The sequence below is a fragment of the Gracilinanus agilis genome, chromosome 1 (genome assembly GCF_016433145.1).
Source record: "Gracilinanus agilis isolate LMUSP501 chromosome 1, AgileGrace, whole genome shotgun sequence".
NCBI lineage: Eukaryota > Metazoa > Chordata > Mammalia > Didelphimorphia > Didelphidae > Gracilinanus > Gracilinanus agilis.
Window position 1 is genome coordinate 579,515,302 of NC_058130.1, and position 23,488 is coordinate 579,538,789.

General features: G+C 38.0%; 1 protein-coding gene across 1 annotated transcript in view; it reads left to right on the forward strand.

Moving 5' to 3' along the window:
- The window catches only part of CNDP1 (carnosine dipeptidase 1), a 50,120-nt gene extending 31,422 nt beyond the window's left edge, over nt 1-18,698 (forward strand). Inside the window, exons 7-11 of the mRNA XM_044658103.1 lie at nt 3,664-3,824; nt 5,253-5,417; nt 7,052-7,193; nt 16,822-16,969; nt 18,469-18,698. Coding sequence (XP_044514038.1) covers nt 3,664-3,824; nt 5,253-5,417; nt 7,052-7,193; nt 16,822-16,969; nt 18,469-18,538 — 686 coding nt within the window. The 3' untranslated portion in view covers nt 18,539-18,698. The remainder of the gene's footprint in view (nt 1-3,663; nt 3,825-5,252; nt 5,418-7,051; nt 7,194-16,821; nt 16,970-18,468) is intronic.
- Nucleotides 18,699-23,488: the final 4,790 nt, after the last annotated feature.

Sequence of the window (23,488 nt, forward strand, 5' to 3'; positions counted from 1 at the left end):
CTCAATACTAAAGAACTAGGGCAGAGAACTACTGAAAATAGGATATGTAAAACAGAATGATTTCTGAATAGAGTATATATCAATGTTTTCCCATTACCCATCCTTAGTGATGGTCTTTCAGTTAAAGCAGAATTTACTGAGAAATACTCAATAGCTCTCTCTAATCAAATTTCTCTGTGAGTTAATTAAAAGGAAAAGGAAAATGAGCAAATAATATTTCTCTTCTGGCAGGGTGTATTCAATGGCACTAGTCCTGTTCTCGCAGCTGGGAAGGTTTCTTTACACCCTGTGGGAACAGAATTAATGAGTGATTTTAAAATACAGTGTGAGGTTTGAGGCTGGAGCAATTTTGCTGGTGAAGTAGAGTGAGTGTATGAAGAGCCATTTCCTCTTACATCACATCCTAATTTGCTAAGGACAACTAAATTTATGTCCACCATTATAGCCATGTCTAACAATACCTGCTCAAGTCACAGGGAAAATATCCCAGCTCATTTCCATTTCATATACCTCTTACATCCTGCTGAGAGTACTTTTATTTTAGCTCCAGCTGTATTTTAATCTTTTGGTCATTCGTTACTCCCAATATCCTCTCCTCTCTCTCTTTTTTTTAAAGCCAAGGAAAGAGTTATATAGCTTTCACCACTGAGACATTACCTACCAACCCCAATGTGAAAAGGGAAATTTGGAAAATAATCTGGCATTTTGTTGTTGTCGTTCTTCTTGTTATTTTAACCATTAACAGTCAATTCTGATAATTCAAATACAGAAGTGGTGGGTTTTTTTTTTTCCATTTTATTGAAATTATCTGAATGGACAGGCAATTTTTAGACCTCTTCTCTATGTTGGTATATGTAGATAGAGACTAATTGTTAGTAAACTCTACTTTTGAAGTTTGCTTTTTTGAATAAAAACCATTATAGGGGGCAGCTGGGTGGCTCAGTAGATTGAGAGCCAGGCCTAGAAATGGGAGGTCCTAGGTTCAGATCTAGCCTCAGACACTTCCCGGCTGTGAGACCCTGGGCAAGTCACTTGACCCCCATTGCCTAACCCTTACCTCTCTTCTTCTGCCTTGGAACCAATACGTAGTATAGATTCCAAGATGGAAGGAAAGGGTTTTAAATAAATAAATAAAGACCACTATAGATGAGGCTACCTTTTTGTGACTCCTTAGCTTGTCTGAATTTAGACTTCAGAGCACCAAATAAATTTATTCACTCTAACTGTACAGCCATTCGGTAGGTGAATGGAAGTGGGCTGAATGTGTTCATAGGTTCATAGATTTAGAGCAGGAAGGTGCCTTAAAGATAATCTGACCCAATCTCCCATCTCCTCCCCGTTTTAAAGATAAAAGAACTGAGTCTTAGTGAGGTTAATTGATTTGTCCAAAATTACTTAGAAATTACTACAAAATTACATTATCATAGCCATGATCACTTTTGAAATTAGATCAGATAACTTCTAAGGTGTCTTCTGACTTTCAGTTTCTGTAATTCAGTTTCCTGCTTCATGGTTGTTAAGATTCTAAGATATAGCAAGTAATTTTTCCTTCCTCTGACATTTATTTAAAAATTTTAATATTATGTTTGTATTCACAAGGGGTCTTGACTTTATGAATATTCCTTTTACTGACTAGACACAAATGAAAGTGAGTCTGAATTTCCCAAATGAATAGATTGGAAAACTTTTTTCCATCACTTTCCTCTAAATTTACTACTTGGTTATATCATTCCTCACATATACACTTATTTAACATTTTACTTTTTATTAACATTTTATACATTACTGTGTTTGTATTCCTTCCTGCCCTTTCCCTAAACAGTAAGCCATCAATTTAAATATAAGAGAGAAAAAAGTAGTTCAGTAAAATCAACCAACAACCAACCATGTCTGGCAGTACTTGTGATAGTCCCCATGCCTAGTCTTCCACCTCTGCAAAGAAGGTAGGGAGGTTGAATACACATTTACCAGTGCTATGTTTAAGTGAGCAAAAACCTAAACTCTTAAGAGATAAATGGCAAAATATTCTTATGTGTCTATCAGACAAATTCAGTTTTCCATCCCTAATAATAAAATAAAATTTGAAAGGAAGATCAGAAACCTAATTATGTTTATCTACTGTGGATAAATATCTCACTAATTATCATTATCCTCCTGCCTCAGATTGCTAAAAGGTAATTCAGTTTGAATCAAAGATTCTTGATCAAAGCACTTATACTTACAAAAAAAAAATGATAGGTGCCAGGTGACATTTACAAGTTATGTGTGATTTAGTTTGTGATAGTGCAACATGTTTGTTTTTATCATTAAATTGAATAATCTGATCATTTCAATTCAAAGGAATATAATTTAAACTGGGTCCATATAATAACTGGTCTATGGAAGAGTTCATCTCATTTGGGTGGTTTTGACAAATATATAACTACATCTATATGTTCAGATACTATGTATTTATTATATACATATATATTTACATGTACACATATATCAGCAAGGTGGCATAGTGGATAGAGTGCCAGGCCTGGAATCAAGAAGACTCATGTTCAAGAATTCAATTTTGACCTCAGACATTTTATTGGCTGGGTAACCGTAGGCAAGTCGCTTAACCCTGTTTGCCTCAGTTTCTTCCTTTGTAAATTGAACTGGAGAAGGAAAGGGCAAACCTCTCTAGTATCTTTGCCAAGAAAACTCCAAATGGAGTCATGAAGAGTCAGACACGACTGAAAAAATGCCTGAATAGCATGTGTGAAGGTGTGTATAAATATTTATGTATATCTCTCTATCTTTCTGCCTATCTATCTGCCTGTTTATCTATCTATCCATCTATGCTGTTGCATGATAGACCTAGCTATGGTGAACAGTACTCATTATAATGATTGTTTAAATGATAAACTAGGTAATACGGAAATAGGTCTTGATCGATGATACATGTAAAACCCAGTGGAATTACACGTTGGCTATGGGGAGGAGGTAGGCTTAGGGGGGAGGGAAAGAACATGAATCATGTAAGCATGGAAAATTTTTCTAAAAAATAAATCTAAAAAATAAAATAAATGATAAACTAGGTCATGCCCTGAACCAACTCTGATCTGTGATAAATAGACACAACCTTGAACTTTCGATTATCCCTGATGCCTAGAAAGTTTTCCTTTCTCACTTCTGCCTCCCAGAACCCCCAGCTTCCTTCAAAGCTCAGCTCTGGTCTTTCCTAATCTTCCCAATAGTTTGACTCCCTCTTCTTCCGGCTATTTTTATATGGTTTGTTCTTTTGCCCAACAGAATGTGAACTCCCTGAAGGCAGAGATTCTTTTATTTTTGTCTTTGTATTCCTCGTGTCCAGCACTGCCATCCTACAAACGTTGTTGTTCAGTAGTGTCCAACTTTTCACGACCTTAAGAAGCAGAGCACACCGGTTCTGTCTGTGGGATTCTCTTGGCAAAGATACTGAAGCGGTCTGCCATTTGCATTTCCAGTGGATTAAGGCAAACCGAGGTTAAGTGACTTGCCTAGCTTCACATAGCTAGTATCTGAGGCAGAATTTGAGCTCAATTCTTCCTAACTTCACCCAGCACTGAGTCCCTTAACTGCCTCCTACACATAGTAGTTACTTAATATATGACTGTTGAACTGAATTGTCTTTCTTCTCGGTGTATTCTTTTTTAGGCAGCCTGGTAGATTCTTCAGGTCACATCCTGATCCCTGGAATCTACGATAATGTGGCTCCTCTTTCAGAAGAGGAAAAGAAGATGTATGAAGCGATTGATTTGAATGTAGAAGAATATCAAAATAGTAGCCAAGTGGAAAAATTCCTGTTTGACACCAAGGTACAGCCCCAACCTGACTGATGATCTGAAAGAAAGTTATGAAAAGGATGAATTAAATTTTTCCAGTGCCCAGTTTAGTCTCAGAGTTCTAGTCCTGGCACCTTTGAAAGCTGAGCAGTTAGTAAGGCTGTCCTGCCATGAGAGACCATTCTGTAAGTTCTTGCTTCCTGTGACCAGAGCATACCAGTGCATACTACAGCTTCTTAGAGCCACCGGTGAGAGCCAGGTGACGAGTGGACTCTGAAGTCCACATGAGCAGCTGTGAAAAAGATCTTGCAAACACTCGTGCCAGAGGGGCTAGCTCTCCCTGAATACTCCATAAGACTTTGTGCAACTCTGTCTCACTTAAATCCAATTCACAGGCAAGTCAAGATCTCCCTTCTTGATGTCACTGGTCCTCTTAGAAAATGAAGGACAAACAGCAACAATCAAAGAATAGGCTCTTGGGAACATGGTCCAGTTGTAAAGGTGCTTAAGTACAAGTAGTGTTGGCCCTAGGAAAAGTTAGATTCTTTTTGAAATGGTCATTCATATGGTATGATATTTGGTTTTTTTTTTTTTTTTTAACCTTTTTAAAGGATTTTTAAAACCTTTTGTTGGGAGATGGAGAAATGCAGGGTTACGGGGAGGAGTTCCTAAATGAGAAACATTTCTTCCCTTTGATTAGTTTTGGAGGACTCGGGACAAAAGGACAACTGTTCCAAAATTCAAAATGACCCTTTGATGACTTCGCAACAGATTTGTTCCATTTCAACAAACATTTATTAAATACCTACTTGACTAGATGCAGAACCCTCTATTTTATTTTATTTTATTTTATTTTATTTTATTTTATTTTATTTTATTTTATTTTTTTTGGAATGGGGAGAGAGCAAAGTATGGTAGAAAGAGGACTGAGTTTGGAGTCATTGGATGTGGCATGTTTTTAAATCCTGGCTCTTCCTCTTACTATTTGTATGATGTTGGGCAAGTCACTTCACCTCTCTATGACTGATTTCTCATCTCTAAAAAGAGGTGGTTGAACTAGATCAGCCCTAGAGTCCTTCCAGCTCTTGAGTTATGATTTTATTGGTATTGTGTTGTGTATCTGGGCAAGGGCTGAGTCTCAGCTAAGCTTTATATCTACTCCATTGTTTAAACAGTAGCATTTGATGCTTGTTGAATGAATTCCTAATTATTGATGATGTAGATTTAAATCTGGAACCTTCCCATCTCCAAATAAAAATTTGGGAATGAAGCTCTTTCCCTTTAAAATATAGAACACACCGTTCTCCAATAGGGAAAATAACCCCTCTCATGAGGACCTATTCAGGCCCATTGCAGACATTTTCTGATACATTATACCTGCTGATGCCACTTACTAGAACTCTCCTTAAGGAGCCTTTCCTCAACACTGAATATTTCTTGGATCCCTTTGTTTTCATTTAGGAGGAAATCCTCATGCACCTGTGGCGGTACCCGTCTCTTTCTATTCATGGGATCGAGGGAGCATTTGATGAACCAGGAGCTAAAACAGTTATACCTGCCCAAGTAATAGGAAAATTTTCAATCCGCTTAGTGCCTCACATGAGTATTTCTGTCGTGGAGACACAGGTAACAAAGGACGAATCAGTGCACTGCCATTCTACCAATGAAAGTGTAATTATGACCTATATATGTGTATATAATATGTATAAAGTAAGTGAACGATTAACTTATTGACACTGACTCATCATAGATGAATTAGCTTACTGCTGTTCTATCAATGGAAGTGAAATTATAAATCTACATATACGCAAATAATATATGTCAGAAGTGAACAATTAATTTGTTGACATTGACTCACTATAAAATATGACCGTAGCAAAATCACTTGACCTTTCTGGGCCTCAGTTTCCTCATCTGTAAAATCAGAGATCTAGATTAAATAACATCTGAGTCTTTTTTAGCTCTCAATCTGTGTGATCTATATGATTCTGGCAGATTCTGTGAATTCATCACTTTTATCAAAAAGAAATACTAGAAATCTGTAATTTGCATCAGTGCCCCATATCAAACAGCAAAGCACCTAGACATTAGAAGGGAACTTCAAGAGGCAGCTTGGTGGCTTGAGAGCCAGGTCTAGAGACAGGAGGTCCTGGGTTCAAATTTGGCCTCAGACACTTCCCAGCTGTGTAACCCTGGGCAAGTCACTTAACCCCCATTATCTAGCCCTTACTGCTCTTCTGTCTTAGAACCAGTACAGTGTTGATTCTAAGATGGAAGGTACGGGTTTAAAAAAAAAAGAAGAGGAGGAAGAGCATTTCATGTGTGAGATGAGGGTCAACTGTATGATCCGTCAGTCATTGCTGGAGAGGCAGGAAAATTTTTTCTTAAAGAAGATAGTGAATTCGGCAAAGCTGGCCCTGTGCTTAGGAAGAGTAGTTCCCTGCCTAGGTGGTTTTGAAATAGTATCTGATCTTCTAAATTCCAATATTGAAAGCAATAGTGAGAAGGTAAATGTTATCTCAAAGAAGTTACAGGATTATTCTGTCAATCTGAATAAATGTTATCAGATTAGCTGAGGAAGGGCCCCCGCAGGGAATAGGGCAGATTTTGAGCAGGGGGGTGGGGAGAAGGGATGCATCTGGAGTAGAGATGAGAGTGTGTGGTATTTTGCCTAGTACTTGAGTCTATGTTTGGGAATATTTTAGACTTTTCCTGTTACAAGAGATGTCGTAGTTTAATGCCTACATTGTAGGTATCATAGAAGGCTTCTTTTGTGAATTTAAAATGTTTGCATTTTTATGGGTCCAGGATTTTGAACTCGATCATTAAATGAAGTTCAGTGATTTTGGCCACAAGGGTCAGGCTACCTTATAGACAAGTGTGTTTGTTAACATACTTGCAAGATGCTATAGTTTAGTAAAGCGTTTAGCATAATTTAGGCTAAATTCTCCCAAAAATAGAAACTTCATTGAGATGTCATAAATGTATTTTATCCAGATCCCATCATCTAAATATTACTATGAATGATCAGGGGGCATATAATACAAACAATAATGATTTCTTTCAAAAAAAACTATATGCACTATAAATTTTGCAAAGAAAAATTTAACATGCATGATATGATGTGATATACAATAACCACACTAGTATGTCCATTTTACAGATGAGGAAAATGAGAATAAGGGAGGTTAAATAGTATGAGTAAAGTGATGGAGTAAACAGAACATTTTTATATTTCTAATGGAGACATTGTTTTCCAGGTGAAAAAGCACCTTGAGGATATATTCTCTCAGCGCAATAGTTCCAACAAATTGAAAGTCACCATGACACTGGGAGTCCACCCATGGGTCGCTAATATTCATGATCTTCAGTATGTGGCTGCAAGAAGAGCAATCAAAACAGGTTGAACATTTAGGGATTTTTGATATCATAACATGGAACATGGCAAAGGACTTGTACTCAGCAGCAAAAGGGACTTCTTTTTTAAGTTGAGAGAGACATTTAAAATTACAGTGACATAGCCAGGAGGGTCAAGCCCAAGTAGAATAGTGGGACACTAAACTGTATGTAAGGATTCCTTTGGACCCCTGATGGACACAGAAAACCACACACTGGAGTGTTGCAAGGATTGTGTTTAAAAGCCTTTGACCAAGGTTATCTTCTTGGTGCAAGGAAGACAGTGCTGTTATTTACAGTAATTATGGTCTTCTCCCAAGTTAAGGGAGATTATCAGTGATTCAATGATACTTATCCAAAGATAAAAGAGAATTGGAAGGTTACAATCTCAGTGAATGCCTTTAGTAGAGGCTGAATGATCATTTGTTATGGTAAATTTTCCTTTCAGGTATGGTTGGACTAGTTGATTGCTGTATCTGTTTCCTCTTTCAAAATTCAGGATTCTATGAGTAATCCAGGGATCTGATTCTTGCTATAAGTTGTTTAGTACTTTTATTAGTAGTTTGAATAAAGGGGTAGATGCTGCTTAAATCTCAGTTTATGTATATAGATCTGTCCCCACAAAAATCAAACAAATAGGGAAAGGATGAAAGTATGAAATTTCTTATTATGTTCACTCCTAATTCTCCAGAGCTATTTTTTGGGGGGACCTTAAACAACTTGGTTAAATTCATTATCATTGCCCTTCATCTTCATCTCCAGTGTCATGTTAATTTTTAAAGTAGTAGAATATTATTTTGTACACATATTCCCTGAAGAATCAAAGTATTACTCTACCAACTTTTACCAAGGACATGATTCACTCTGATTTTCAAGTCTTTTCTCTGGGTTAATTGGCCTAAGCACTTATTCCTTAGTTTCTTTCCAGGTAGTTGGACTAGAGATCCATAAGATGGTCCTTGTTACTATTGAACTTCAATTTCTCTTCAATGGACCACTTCTCAAATAACAGTTATAGTAAGCTAAATAATTATTTACATGTATAACACTGTGACACTGGGTAAAAGAGAACATTTAGTCTTTCAAGTTCAGAATATAACTGGGTACATATGGTATTTGTTGTTCAGTTGTTCAATCATGTCCAACTCTTTGTGACCCCATGGGCCATAGCACACCAAGCCCTTCTGTCCTCCACTATCTCCCAAAGTCTGTCACAGCTAAGCTTCTTTTTGGTTTTAACCAAGTTATTTCACTCTTTTTGGAGCTATTTGAAATTGCCATATGCTCTTCCCCAGTAATGGGTTGGGCACTTTCTGACCCGAGGGTCAGATATCATCTTCTGATATCATCTCTTTTAACATTTAATACTATCTATAGAGTTTTCTTAGCAAGGATACTGGATTTGTGTGCCATCTTCTCCAGTGGATCACCTTTTGTCAGAACTCTCCACTATAACCTGTCTGTCTTGGCAATCCCCGCATGTCATAGCTTATAGTTTCATGGAGCAGTACATGCCTTTCAGCCATGACAAGGCAGTGATCCAGGAGAGGATAGATGAGATAGATGGATGAAAAAAATTAAGAGCAATTCTAAGATAATAGGGCATATTTACCTAAGTAAATATAGATATTTTATTTTTATAGATATAATTGCTAAAATGATGGAGGGTAAAAAGAAGAAGTGAGAGAATCATGTGAAAAAACATTTACTAAACAGTTCAATAACAAATGTGCCAGATCCATTGTAAAAGGAATTGGTTTTGAATCATGGTTCTACCACTTATTTGTGTGTGACTTAGGGTAAGTCACTTAAACTCTATGGGCCTCAGTTTCCTCAACTATAAAGTGAAGAATTATCTCTAAGTTGCCTTCTGGTTCTAACTCAGTTTATCTATTCTCTTAAGTCCCTGGTTCCCTTATTGTATTGCCAATATTGCCCTGACAAGGAAAAGTCTGGGATCAGTTCCACTATCCTTTGCCTTCATTTCTACAGAGTTATTGCCAGATGAAGATGGAGGAAATCTTGAAACTGTTTTGTTTCTGTTTCTATTTCTCTATTTACCCCTTATTATCTCATATCTCCCAGTGGCCCACTATTTCTTTCTCCTCCTTTGCGTCTATCTCACGTGTTTCCCTTTTTACCAAGGCAAACTGCTCTGCATGCCCAAGTGATCCCATCCCATCCCCTCTTCTCCAGCAGATTACTCCTTCTATCATCTCCATTATCAATGATCTTTCCTTATCTACTATCTTCTTTTTTGCTATCAACATGCTCTTATCTCATCCTCAAAAAAAACCCCTTCATTTGATCCATCCATCCCCATTATTGTACCATTTCTCTCATCCTTTTTGTATCTAAACTTTTGCAGCTTGGTAGTGCAAGAGCTAAAATGCTGGACCTATGGTCAGGAAGCCCTGAGGTCAAACCCAGTCTGGCACTTACTAGCTGTGTGACCCTAGACAGTTACTTAACCTCTGTTTGCTTCAGTTTCCTTATTTGGAAAATAGAGGGGAAAAAATAGCACCTAACTCCCAGGATGGTTGTGAAGATCAAATGAGATAATAATTATAAAGCATTTAGTACAGTGCTTGTCACATAGAAAGAGCTCTATAACTGTTGACTATTATTGCACTAAGTGCTGTAATGCAGGGTTGCAGCAGAAGCTTTTTGCTTTTGCAAATCAACTGTAGCAGCTCTGGGAGTTAGAAGTTTTAGAATGTTCACAGAAAAACAGTTGGAGCCTGATACTATAAATAGTGCTGAAGCTCCAACTGAGGGGCTTTTGCCTGTTGGCTTTGGGGCTTTTGGCTTTTGCCTTGGCCTGTGCTTTTTGTCTTTGGGGCATTTGGACCTAGCCTGATTTCTCTGGACCTCTCCATTTACATCCCTGTGATTTCCCTGCATTTCCCCATTGGGCCCTAGGAGGAAGGGTGGGCTTGGTGGTTGGATATTGTGGGTTTAGTTTTTGTAGGCAAGAAGGATATCCTAAATCAAGCCACCCCATTATTTAGTGATCTGATAATATCTTTGCTTCAGGAAGTGAAACCTTCCTGACTGGGAGAGCCAGTCTCTCTCAGTCTGACCCTCCTTCTCTGTGACCCTTCCCCCAGCACCAGCTTTCTCCCTAGCAACAGCTACAAACCTTGAAACCCTCTTTCCCTCAGTTTATCCTCTAACATTAATAAATCCCCTTGTTACCTACACAAAAGCCTCTGGTGAATCATTGTATTGAATATTAAGGCAAAGGCTGAAGAGGGAAGAAATTACTTCCTTTTATTTCTTGAGGGAAACCTAGACATCCATCTTGTGCAGGAAGTACCCAGCTGAGACTTTCTGCAGACATCAATTTCACTGGCAGGGAGGAGCCTTTGACTCCTCCCTCAAGAGTTCTTAGAAATTAACAAGAGGAAACCCTCTAGCCTGATCTAAAACATTTCTGACTGGCTCAATTCCTCTTGTATCATAGAGATACTTTCCCTGCCTGAAGAACCCAGCCCGTTTTCCTCCCAGTACCTTCTGTCTCTAGCCTCAGTGACTAGCCTGTTTGAGCAGCCCCTCCTATATTCCCATTCATTCCCTTACCTTCCTATATACAACCCATTCTTCCCTTAACTCAGCTACCCCCTTCATTCCTCCTATCACCCTTTATTCCTCTATTATCAACATTTTGCCTTAATTCTTTATAACAGTGCCTCTACTTCCTTTCCTTTATCTATCTTCTTAACTTTCTATAGTTTGGCTTCTGATCTCATCATTCAACTGAAATTACTCTCTCCAAAATTACCATTGACCTCTTGATTGCCAAATTTAACGATCTTTTATTAATCCTCATCCTTCTTGACCTCTCTCAGTCTTTAACACTGTCAATCACCCTCTTCTCCTTGATATCCTCTCTCAGTTTTCATGACACTATTCTCATCTGGTACCCATCCTGCCTGTCAGAACACTCTTCAAGTCCTTTTTCTAGATTATATATATATAAAGAATGATCTCTTGTCTCCTTCTGTTTGTGGTTTAGATCTTAATCTCCTTGAAGAGGATTATCTTTTTTTTTTTCTTACTTGAATCCCTAGCACTTGAAAATAGCACAGTGCCTGGCATGTAGTAGGTGTTTAATAAATGTTTATTCAGTTGGTTTGGATTGGATCAGCATCCAGGTCACATCCCTTGACTATGGGGATCCCACAGGGTTCTCTTCTGGGTCCTTTCTCTTCTTTCTTTTACTATTTCACTTGGTGATATCATCAGCTCCCGTGGATTCAGTTACCACCTGTGTGTTGATAATTTTCAATTCTGCCTCTCCAGCCCTAACCTTTCTCCTTAACCCCTAGACTCACATTTCCAATTGCTTATTGGAAACCATCCCAACTCAACATATTCAAAACTGAACTAATGATCTTCCCCCCAAAAAACTTTCCTCTTCCTAATTGTCCTATTGCTGTGAGGGACATTACCATCCTTTCAGTCCCCCAGACTTGCAAACTAGGTATCATTCTCACTCTCTTTCTCACACTCCCCCATATCCAATCTGTTGGCCTCCCTGCTTCAAGTCTCTTGAGCTAATCTTCCAGTCCCCTGTCAAAGTGATCTTCCTAAATTGCAAGTTTGATCACATCACTCCAACTCCCCAACTGCCCCCACTGCCCAGCTTCACCCCCTCAACCTTCTCAATCTCCTTATACCTTATATCCCCCCTACATACTCTGTGATATAATGACAATGGCCTCCTCAAACAAAACACTCCATCTCCCAACTTTGTGCACTTTCACTGGCTATCATCTATGCTTTTCTTCCTCATCTCTGCCGCCTGCCTTCCTGCCTTCCTTCAAGCCCCAGCCAAATTTCAGCTTCTACAAGAAATCTTTCCAAATCCCTCTTAATTCTAGTGACTTGCCTCTGCTGATTATTTCAACCTTGTTCAGTCTATAGTTTATTTGTACTTAGTTGTTTGTATGTAGTCTCCTCCATTAGAAGATGAGCTCCTTGAGAGCAGGGTGTATCTTTTACTTTTCTTTGTATGTCAGTTTTTAGTCACTGTATCACAGTATAGCCACTAAATGAGTAGGAGCCCTCCATACTTGTATATCCTGACTCCATGCATCATACATTCTGAACCAGGCCCATTAATTTTCTACTCCAATACATGCCTTTTTTAAAAAAGTAAATTAAAATTTACAAATAAATTATTTTTAAATAAATAATTTTTTCAAACAGATTCTATCTCTACTTTTTTCCACTACTTCCTTACTTTCCCTTTCCCTGCTGGGAAAAAAAAGGTGGAGGAAATGCCTTGTAATAAATATGTACAGTCAAGCAAAACAAATTCCAGCATTGGCCATTCCCCTTTTTCTTGAGTGCCCTCTTCCCCCTAACTTGTATACATATTTCAGTCTGTACTGCGAGTCTATCATCTCTCTGCCAGAAGGTGGATAGCAGGTTGTCTTATCATGGGTTCTCTGGAATTGTGGTTGATTACAGTACTGATCAAATTTCTAATCTTTCAAAGTTGTTTGTCTTTATAATATTGTTTTTGTTGTATAAATTGTTCTACTAGTTCTGCTTTGTTGTTATTCAGTCTTTCTGTTGTGCCCAACCCATTGTTACTCCATGGACCAACCATAGCATGCCAATGATGTACATAGGGTTTTCTTGGCAAAGATATTGGACTGGTTTGCCATTTTTCCTTCTGTAGTGGATTAAAGCAAACAAGTTAAGCATCTTGCCCAGGGTCATACAGCTAGCAATTGTCTGACGCCAGATTTTAACTCAGGTCTTCCTGATTCTAGGCCCAGCATTTTATCTATTGAACCTAGCTACCTCTCATCACTTTGCTCTTCATCAACTCATGTCTTTCTAGAATTTTCTCTTATATCATTTTTTACAGCACAATAGAACCTCATCATACCCACATACTAGAATCTGTTTGACCATTCAACATTTGATGGTATCCCCTTAGTTTCTAATTCTTTGCAATCACTAAGAGCTGTTTTAAATATTTTTGTACATACATACAGCTCCTTTTCCTCTTTCCTTAGTCAGATATTGGCCTAATAGTGATATCCCTATGTCAAAGGGTATGCACAATTCAATTACTTTTTGAGAGTGGCTTTTACTTGCTTTTGAGAATGTCTGGACTAGTGCATTAATGTGCTTGTTTTTACCACAGTGTCTCTACTATTTGGCATATTTCTTGTTTTTTAGTCAGTTTTGTCAAACTGAAAAGGGTCTGAGGGGGAACCTTAGCAATTGTGTTAATACTAATTTCTCTAATTATCAGTGATTTGGATTATTTTTTCATGTGGCTGATAGCTTAGATTTCTTCAGAAAACTTCTCTCATATACTTTGGCTATCAGTTGAGGAATAGCTCTTATTCTTATAAATTTGAATCTGATCCATATATAACTTAAAAATTAGATCTTTATCAGAGAAATTTGTAGTATTTCCTCCTATATACCTGCTTCTCTTCTGTTTTTAACCAATACAGATTGGTTTTTGTTTGTGCAAAAACTTCAGTTTTATATATCCAAAACTTCATTTTACCTTTTGTGGTTCCATCTATCCTTTGCATCTATACCATTTTGCATGGGCATGAAAAAAGATGTGGAACAGCTTGTTTCTCTTTATTTTATATTCCCAAGCAGATGCCACATGGCATAGTGGAGAGCTGCCCTCAGCATCAAGAAGACCTTAGTTTAAGTCCAGTCTCTGACACACATTGACTATGTGACTGTGAACAAGTCTCTTAACCTTTCAGGGTCCCAGGCAATGCTCTGAAACTATTGTTTAAAGGATGTACAAATTTGCTTTGATTGGGAGAGTTTTCTTACTGGGAATTTCCCATACCAATGAAATCACGGCTCTGTTTCAAGTCCCAAAACACTACCTACCTGGCAACTTTCCTTACACCTTCATGCATTCGAGTTTATCTTTATCTAGAGTTGTAACTAGGTCAGACAACTCAGGGCAGAAAATTCACCCTAGGATGGGAAATGTAAAGGGCTACAGCTACCATTTATAGTCCTCTAGGGAGGAAGTTGAAAGCAGAGCTCCACTCTCATTGCTTCTCAGAAGAGAGAATAGAAAGGGCAAGGGTTGAAAGGTCTCAAGCTCTGGTCAAGCCTCTGGTTGAGGAGGAAGGCCGAGCTCTGACCTGGTGACCCTGCAGAGATCACCTAACTACACTATAGCATCTACTGCTCTGGGATGCAAAGGGAGCTGGCAGATCATTGGAGTCTTAGTAAATAGTATCCTACCCAAAATCAACCCTTGGGGAGGGAGCCATTCATTCAGAGGCTGATTTTCAGCATCCTGTGCTCAAAGAAAGGAAGGTAAAAATTTCAGATGGGTTAAATGGAGGGATGGAGACAGCCCCTTGGCTTCTCTTAGAAGGCTAGGTCTTTCTAGGGATATCTCTGCCTCCTCTATTCCAGAGACCTTCTCTTTTTGGGGGGATGGTGGTGATATTTTACCTTCTTGGCTTCTCAACCTTTCCTTCAAAGGGAACCCTAAGGAGTGGAGGTAGGAAGGAGACTTATGTTCAAAGTGAAGAGAACCCTGAATAGAATGGGGTTACTTAGGGGACAGCCCACCACTAAAGGAGAAATGCCACCCCAAACCCGAGTTATTGGAGAAAAAATTCTCTTAGGGAACTTCCTCTTGGCATAACCTGACCACTGAGGGACTGAGGTGGGGATCACTTTAGAGAGGACAAGGTAGGGGAAGGACGCAGTCCCAGAGCCTCTGCTGGAGGGCCGTGCCTGCCTGTAGACATTCCAACCTTCCAATTCCCAGGAGTGCACACAGGATCCTCCCTACTCAGCTGCTTATATTGAGTCATGAGATCAAGACAGACTGGTTTGGCAGGGCCCTTGAGAGAGTCTGAGTTTCAGCAAGAAGACAGAAGGTGCTAGATGTAGATTTAGAAGATCTGGCATGGACTCAGGGACTCTGTTTCCTCCTCAGTAAAATAAGTTGTTCATCTGTGTCTGACTCTTTGTGACCCCATTTGGGATTTTCTTGGCAAAGATTTTGGAGTAGTTTGCCTTTTCCTTCTCCAATTCATTTTACAGATGAGGCAAACAGAGTTAAGTGACTTGTCCACAATCTCATAGCTAGTAAATGTCTGACATTGGATTTGAACTCAAGTCTTCCTGTCTCCACTTATTGTGCTGATCCACCTAGCCACCCATTGGTAAAATAAATGGGTTAGATGAAATGATCTCTAAGGGCAACTCCAGCTTTAAGTACTATACCAGCTCTAACTAGACTCTTTGGATGCTGAATAAGCATAAATAACTCATCTTGGTACAAGGTTGACAGAAATGAGAGGATCTTTTTATCAGCTAGTAAGAATTCCCTTTATCCATTTTCCAGAGCAGATTAGCAACCAGGACAGACTATTTTTGACTCAGAAGAGAAGTCCTAGGGAGTCACTGGTGGCACCTAATGGTTAAGTCATTACCTGGGTCATATCCGTACCTAGCCATGAGTGTTAGAGGAAGGACTTGACTTAAGAGTCTAGCACTATGCTAGTAATCAAGAATGATTAATTAAGGGGCAGCTGGGTAGCTCAGTGGATTGAGAGTCAGGCCTAGAGATGGGAGGTCCTAAGTTCAAATCTGGCCTCAGACACTTTCCCAGCTGTGTGACCCTGGGCAAGTCACTTGACCCCCATTGCCCACTCTTACCACTCTTCCACCTAGGAGCCAATACACAGAAGTTAAGGGTTTAAAAAAAAAAAAAGAATGATTAATTAGAATGGGCAACAACCTTGCTACCTAGGAAGGGGAAATGGCTCCCTAGCATTGTTACTGGGGTGCTCCTCTTTCTCTTTCTACAGGGGATGGCAATATATCTATCCCTACTACTTCCACCCCACTTGATTTGGGGCACAGCATGAGATACTTGTCTCAAGTACAAAAATCCTGAAATTCAGCTTGGTCTCCAGAGCAATTGTTTCTCGGTTCTATGCAGAAAGCAGGTTACCAAATCCTTTCTCTTTTGATCACTGAACTTGTTATCTACAGCTATTGCCTTGCTTTGAACAATGTAAGCTTAATGTATACCCTTTATGAGAAAAAATACTTCTCTTCCCATTTAATTCAAGAAGCAGTAATGTAATTTAGGTAAATGTATGTGAGTTGATTACCAAAGAGTTTCCCTATCTCTGAAATGCCAAACCATTAAAAGAAATGTTGATGAGAATGGTGTTTTAGAAGATTACTAATATATATTGTCTGGGCTGTATGTATGCAGGGAGAGAGATGGACACACACACACACACACACAGAAATCTAGGTATATTTTAGAATGTAGACTCCTTGAATGCCGGGAATGCATTTGTCAGTATCTTCATGCCTAGCACATATGTGGGGCCTAAGAAATGTTGAAATAGCTATGTGTTCCTGGGCAAGTCATTTAACCCTGTTTGCCTCAGTTTCCTCATCTGTAAAATGAGCTGGAGAAGGAAAGGGCAAACCACTCCAGTGTCTTTGCCAAGAAAACCCCAGATGGGGTCACAAAGAGTTGGACATGAATGGGACAACTGAACAACAAAAAGAGATGTTGATTATTGAACTGAATATACTCCTGTGGTTATTTTATTTGAAGCATTCTCTTTTTTCTGTATTTCAGTGTTTGGAGTAGATCCTGATATGATCCGAGATGGATCAACTATTCCAATTGCTAAAACATTCCAGGATATCATTCAAAAGAGTGTGATGATGCTACCCATAGGAGCTGTTGATGATGGAGAACACTCTCAGAATGAGAAAATAAACAGGTCAATGAGAATACTTGGTGGGGTGAGATTCATCGGGTATCTTCTCAGATCCCCTATTCGGTTCACTAATAGAAAACAAACAAACACATTTAAAATTAAATTTTTCTTATTGGTATCTTGTTTTCATGTCATTTTCATTTCTGAATATACCCTCCCCTATTCCTCTATGCAGTGAGCTATCATCTATAACAAAGATTAAAAAAGAAAAAAGATATTTCAGCAAAAATAACCAACATATAGGCCATGTGTTATATAGTGAATCCAATCTTCTATACCGTTAGTCCAGGGGAGGAAGGGAGACACCTTTTTTCAACTTTTCTCCATTATCAAGCTTGGTTACTATAATTACAGAATTCAGCTTCATATAATTTTTTTTTTTTGCTACAGTATTTACATTATTAGTAGTCATGTATCATTATTTTCCTGGCTCTGCTTACTTCATCCTGCTTCAGTTCATATAAATCTTTCCATGATTTCTGAATCTTTCATAGTCAATGTTTCTTATGGTACAATAATGTTCCCTTACATTTGCGTTCCACAATTTGTTCAACCCACTGTTTTTAGTTCTTTTATTATCATTAAAAAGTGCTGTCATGAATATTTTGACTTATAGGCAATCTTTCTCTTTCTCCTTAACCTCCTTGAAGTATATGCCTAGCAGTGGGATCTCTGAGGCCAAGAATTGACATTCAAATCACTTTTTAAAAAGCAAATTGAATTTAATTTAAAAATACCTAATTCCAAGTTGCTTTCAAGGCCACAGTTCTACCAACTGTGTATTAGCATGCTTATCTTCCAGAAATCCTTCCAGCATTGGCTATTTACATTTATTGTTATCTCTGCCCATTAGAATACAAGCTCCTTGAGGGCAGGGACAAAGTATTTCTCCCCACTGCTTGGAATAGTGCTAGGCACACATAGTAAGGGCTTAAGAAATACCTGACTGGCTGAAACTTCAAGAGTTGTTTTAATCTGCATTTCTCTGTACTCATGAATTGGAACAATCTTTTATATGATTATTAATAGTTTACTATTCTTCTGAGAAATGTTTGTTCCTATCCTTTGACCACTTTTCCATTATGAAATGACTCTCACTCTTACATACAACAAACACTTTTAAAGAGACTCCTCATACTGCATGGCTTCTTGTCATATTGTGTAACTATCCTAAGCTTCACACATTGGGGTGGACAAAAGAAATGCTAAATATTAGAAGCCTTGACATCAGAAACTAAAATAAGATCCTTTCTCTCAGCAAGACCCATAACTACCTTGGTCATGTTCCAAGGCATGGCACAAAACTTCTGATTTGTTGACCCTATTATTCCCTTCACGATTATAATATTACTCCCTTGGATGCACAAAATGGCTTTCCCCCTATAATCTCAGAATGCCGAGTTGAGGACATCAGCTTGATTTTAAAGTTATCTTCCTCTACAAATACATTTATTTTAATATGTGTTGAAATGACTTTTTCCTTCATTTTTTTCTTCCATTAGGTACAACTATATAGAGGGATCCAAATTGTTTGCAGCCTTTTTCCTAGAAGTAGCTAAGATGCACTCATAATTTACTCAAATTTCCAACCCATGACTACTAAACTGCCAAACCCTACTGAACAAAGATGTTATCTGAAGACAGAAAAACTTTCCTCTGCGGCGAAGAGCTTGTTTAAATTGCTTCATTTAAAATGTCTTGGGAAATTTGGACAAATAATAAAACATTCTAAAAGCAGAGATGTTGAAAATGTTTAATGATACCTGTCATGTGGTCCTGAAGTCAAAACCATTTTCAGCATTCTAATTCTTACTTCTATCTTGATGGTACAAAAACAATGTTAGGTCCATTTTAACCTTTTGAATGGGTTGAGAACAGGGTAATTACTTTAATTCGTTTCTTAGCTTGCAATCTGATCAGTATAGAATCAGCCTGGCCTTCTTAGCCCTGAACTGCTTCTGATGCCTAACAATCCTGCCCAACAATTCTATGCCTCTGCAGTTAGACCTTATATAGCACTATCACCAAGATTTCTTTTTGTATTATTAATAAAAATGCTGGTCTCCACCACTGACTACACTGATTTCCCTATGGATTCATTTTTAGAGAAGTTACTATAGCATGGCAGAGTATTAACCTCTTACCTCCATTTCATTTATTTCTGCTACATGAAAAGTTCCGAATGTGGAATGATCAATATTAATACCCCAACCACTTGAGAATTCCAATTGCAAAGTCTGAGTTTTTCTAGTCGAATGTTCCTCCCCACTCTTCCCACCCATGACAGATAACATGATATTAACTCCACTTCTTTCACTGAGTGTCTAGAAGGCAGACTCAATATTGAACATTTTTGAATAGTTTGTATTCTCAGTGTTGAAGCTCTAGGTAAGTTTACTGGGAAGCAGCAGGGTCCCCCATAGAAACCCTTTTTGCCCTGTTGGAAATTTTGCTTCTATACTACCCACATCTAAATTGCTAAAGGCTCTCAACAGCATCAGTTTTAGATTGAGAACTAATCAACCCTGACAAGAGTAACACATTTTGAAATTAGAGCTATCAGCTAGTGCTGCATTCATTAATCATTCTGGCTAACCATCTAGTTTGGCTTGATTGGATTTGATGGTGTAAACAGAAAGAATGCAATTATTTTCACAGTTGAGTTTATGTAAACAGAAATCAATTCAACCTTTAAAGGTAAGTTATTGAAATCATGCGAATGGAGAGGAATTTAGATTTGCTCCCAATACCTTCCTCATGATTTTGTTTCTGAAATGGTGGCTTGCAAGTAGTTGTCTTTCTTTTCCTGCACTACAGCTTCATCCAAATCCTCAAAAGGATCTGTGGTCTCACTGATATTGGAATTGTCTCCAAATAATGCACATTGCAATCCATCTGTCTCTGCCTATCCGCTGATCATATCCAGAGGCTTTTGTTTATGTCCTCCTAAAAGTTTACAACGGAAGTCCACCTAATATGCTTAGTGCCTTTTTCAAGTATCTTGAGGATATCCTATATATATCTCTCGCAAGTGCATAATTATTTGCAAGTGGTCATCCCCCATTAGAATGTCAGCTCCTTGAAGGCAGAGACCACTTTGGCTTTCTTTGTATACCCAGCACTTGGCACATAGTAAATGCTTAATGAAAACTGTTGACTTGTATCGTTGGCGCATGTGGGCTTTATACATAACCCCTTGAGAGGATTTCACTCTTAAGCCTCATTTTCCTCTGGCCTCTTGACAAACTTACAGAATGTTCAAATCTCAAGAGTTGGAAGGGACTCCAGGGGATAGCTATTCCACCCTGTACCTGAACAAGAATCACCTCTACAGTACATCCAAAGAGTGGTCAGTCGGCCTTTGCTTAAAGATCATGGATGAGGAAGAAACTCTTTCCGCACAGGCAGATTCACTTTTTGACTGCTCTGATTAAGAATATTATTTTTGACATTAGAAACTGCTCCTTTGCCACTTCCATCCAGTGCTTCTTGCTCTATCTGCCCTCTAAGGCCATGAAGAACAAGTCTGATTCCTCTTCCTCATGCCAGTATTCAAATACTTGAGAAGTTATGTTTCCCTTAACTCTTTTCATCCTTGGTTCCTTCAACTGCTACTCGGTTGGCTTGATCGCAAAGCTTCTAAAAAAGGCAAATTAAAACTGGTTCCATCCAATGCAAAAGACATGTTGGGATAAGGGCTAACCTTAATACATTTAACAAAGCTGCTGAATTAGCAGACTAATGGTATCACCAGTTTGCCTCTGCTTAGCATGACAAAGTACAGAAGACTAAATTTTCTTGATGCTGTACAAATAGTGGCTATAATACCAAACCAAAAATTAGGGCATGCAGTAATTTAATAGACATTTCTAGTTCAAATTGAGACTATCCCAGAATATCTATGACATATGACCGCAGATCATTAATAATTATTTAAAAAATATCCACATATTCCTGGTGTTTGGAAGGCATAGTATCTTCTCACTGTTTTATGTATATGAACTTGTGACATTTGAAGATTTTATAGGACTTTGCACAACTGAATGGCCTTTAGAGTTTCCAAGGACTGAAGTGTGTAAGCAAGAAAAAATATGATGGAAATTATACATGCTAAAACATGAGTGTTTTCAGGTTAATAAAAGTTTTATTTATAAGCAATGTTTTTTTTTTTAAACCCTTTATTTCTGTGTATTGACTTATAGGTGGAAGAGTGGTAAGGGTAGGCAATAGGGGTCAAGTGACTTGCCCAGGGTCACACAACTGGGAAGTGTCTGAGGCCGGATTTGAACCTAGGACCTCCAGTCTCTAGGCATGGCTCTCAATCCACTGAGCTACCCAGCTACTCCCTATAAGCAATGTTTTTTTAAGGAGGAGAGTGATTTATACTCAATTGGCACTTGAACGTTTATTATAAAATTGAAATGTAGTTAAAAAAATAACTCAACTACTTAATAAAATGCTTTACACAAGACTTCCAACTTTTCCTCTGATTTCCATTGGCTTATTCAGTTACTTGCAAAAGCTAATAGCAACCTGAAAGCTGAAGACTGGATATCTCCAAGTGTCAAGGTCACTTCAGAACTGGATCTCAGACTGGGTGGAACTTGTTTCTGTGAGACTGTAACCACAAAGGAACTCGAGGAGCATATGGTTACATATATGATACTAACTAGTTCTTTTGGAAGAAAAGGGAGGCAATCACAAAGGAAGAGAGGTGTTTCCTTTGCATTTCATTTTACTCTTGCTTGGCTCAGCTTCACAGTTCTGAGCACAAGATACAGTTCAGGTGCCATTTCCTATAAGAAGCCTTTTCTGATTCACATGTTAGGGTCTTCCTCCCCCAAATCACATTATTCTGTATGTGTCCTGAATTTGCCAACCAGGTACACCAGAGGCATCAAACATGTGCCAGAATCTCATGTGTGGCTAAATTATATTAAAACATATTAAAAAACAATTAAAATGCAATATAGTATGGATAATATTATATTTTAAAACTAAGTCTATATGCAGCCTGCAGGGATCCTTGTGGGGATTAGTGGACCAGTTTCTAATTTGAGTTCAGTACTATAGTATACCTAATATGATGCTTCTTCTTTTTTCCTCTTACCCAGTAAAAGTAAACTCTAAAAGTTTATTCTCCCCTCTTGCTGAAAAACCTTTGACCTCCACACTCTGATACTGGGAATATAGCTAAAAATGAAAGTTGCAGCCCTCAAGGAGTGTACAATTTATCAGGGAAAAATAATGTAGATATACAAATACAAATATGTATATATATATATATGTATATGTTAAATACAAAATAGGACAGTTAGTGGCAGAGTGATTAGAGGGCCAGGCTTGGTGTTAGGAAGTCAGGAAGGAATTCAAATCTGGCTTAAGACACTCATTAATTGTGAGATCCTAGACAAGTCACTTTGCTCTATTTGCCTCAGTTTCCTCATCTCTAAAATGAGCTAGAAAAAGAAATGGTAAACTACTCCAATAGACTTGTGTAGAAAACTCCAAATGGGATCACAAGGAGTTGGGCAATAACTGAAAATGACTGAACAACAAAAAATACAGAATTTTTTTAAATGAAAGTTTTGGAAGCCAGGGCACTAGCAATTGTGGGGTGCTGAGAACAAGGTAGGCTTCATATAGAATGGGGAGCTCAAGTTGAATCTCTAAGGAAGTAAGAAAGAAATTCATTCCAGACTTTTTTTGAGGAATTATCTCATATTGCCTTGTTTTATAAATTTTTTGTGTATCTCTCTTTTTATTTCTTGAGAATAAGTTTCTTCAGGTGAATAAATAAATGACAATATTTATTAAGTCTTGAATTAACATTCAAGACACAGGAGATACAAATCGAAAAACATGACAGTCTTAAGAACTTCGCTCTCTAATATGGGAGACAATGTATGGAAGATTTCAACTTCAAGTAAGAAGGAAAGGTTCCATGGTCCTGAGACTGCACAGGGGTAAAACAGACAGCAATGCCTCTTCTTTAATAATATCTACACTGATAAAAATCATATTGGTTTTGATGGAGAACCATTTGACAGTGCCAAGAACTTTCTTTTTTTCAGTCGTCAGTGACTACATTTGTAGCACTGACAGGAACAGTGGCCAGGAGGTTTCTCCAACAGTGGTTACTTTCCAGGGAATTCAGTCTAATCAACTTCTTTATTTTCCAGAACATCTGGCATAGCTACACCTATAAGTGCTCAAACAATATATTTAAATATCTATGTATATATTTATATATTATTTATTATAATATTCATTTAAAATTTTTAAGTTCCAAATTCTTTTCCTTCCTTCCCCCACATTGAGAAAGCAAAAATTATGCTATCAATATACATGTGAAATCATACAAAACATATTCCCATGTTAGCCATGTTGCAAAATTAAAAAAACAAAGCAAGAAAATATAAAGTAAAAAAGGATGTTTCAATCTTCTCTCACAATTCATCAGTTGTGGATAGCATTTTTCATTGTGAGTTCTTTGGAAATGTCATGATCAGAGTAGCTAAA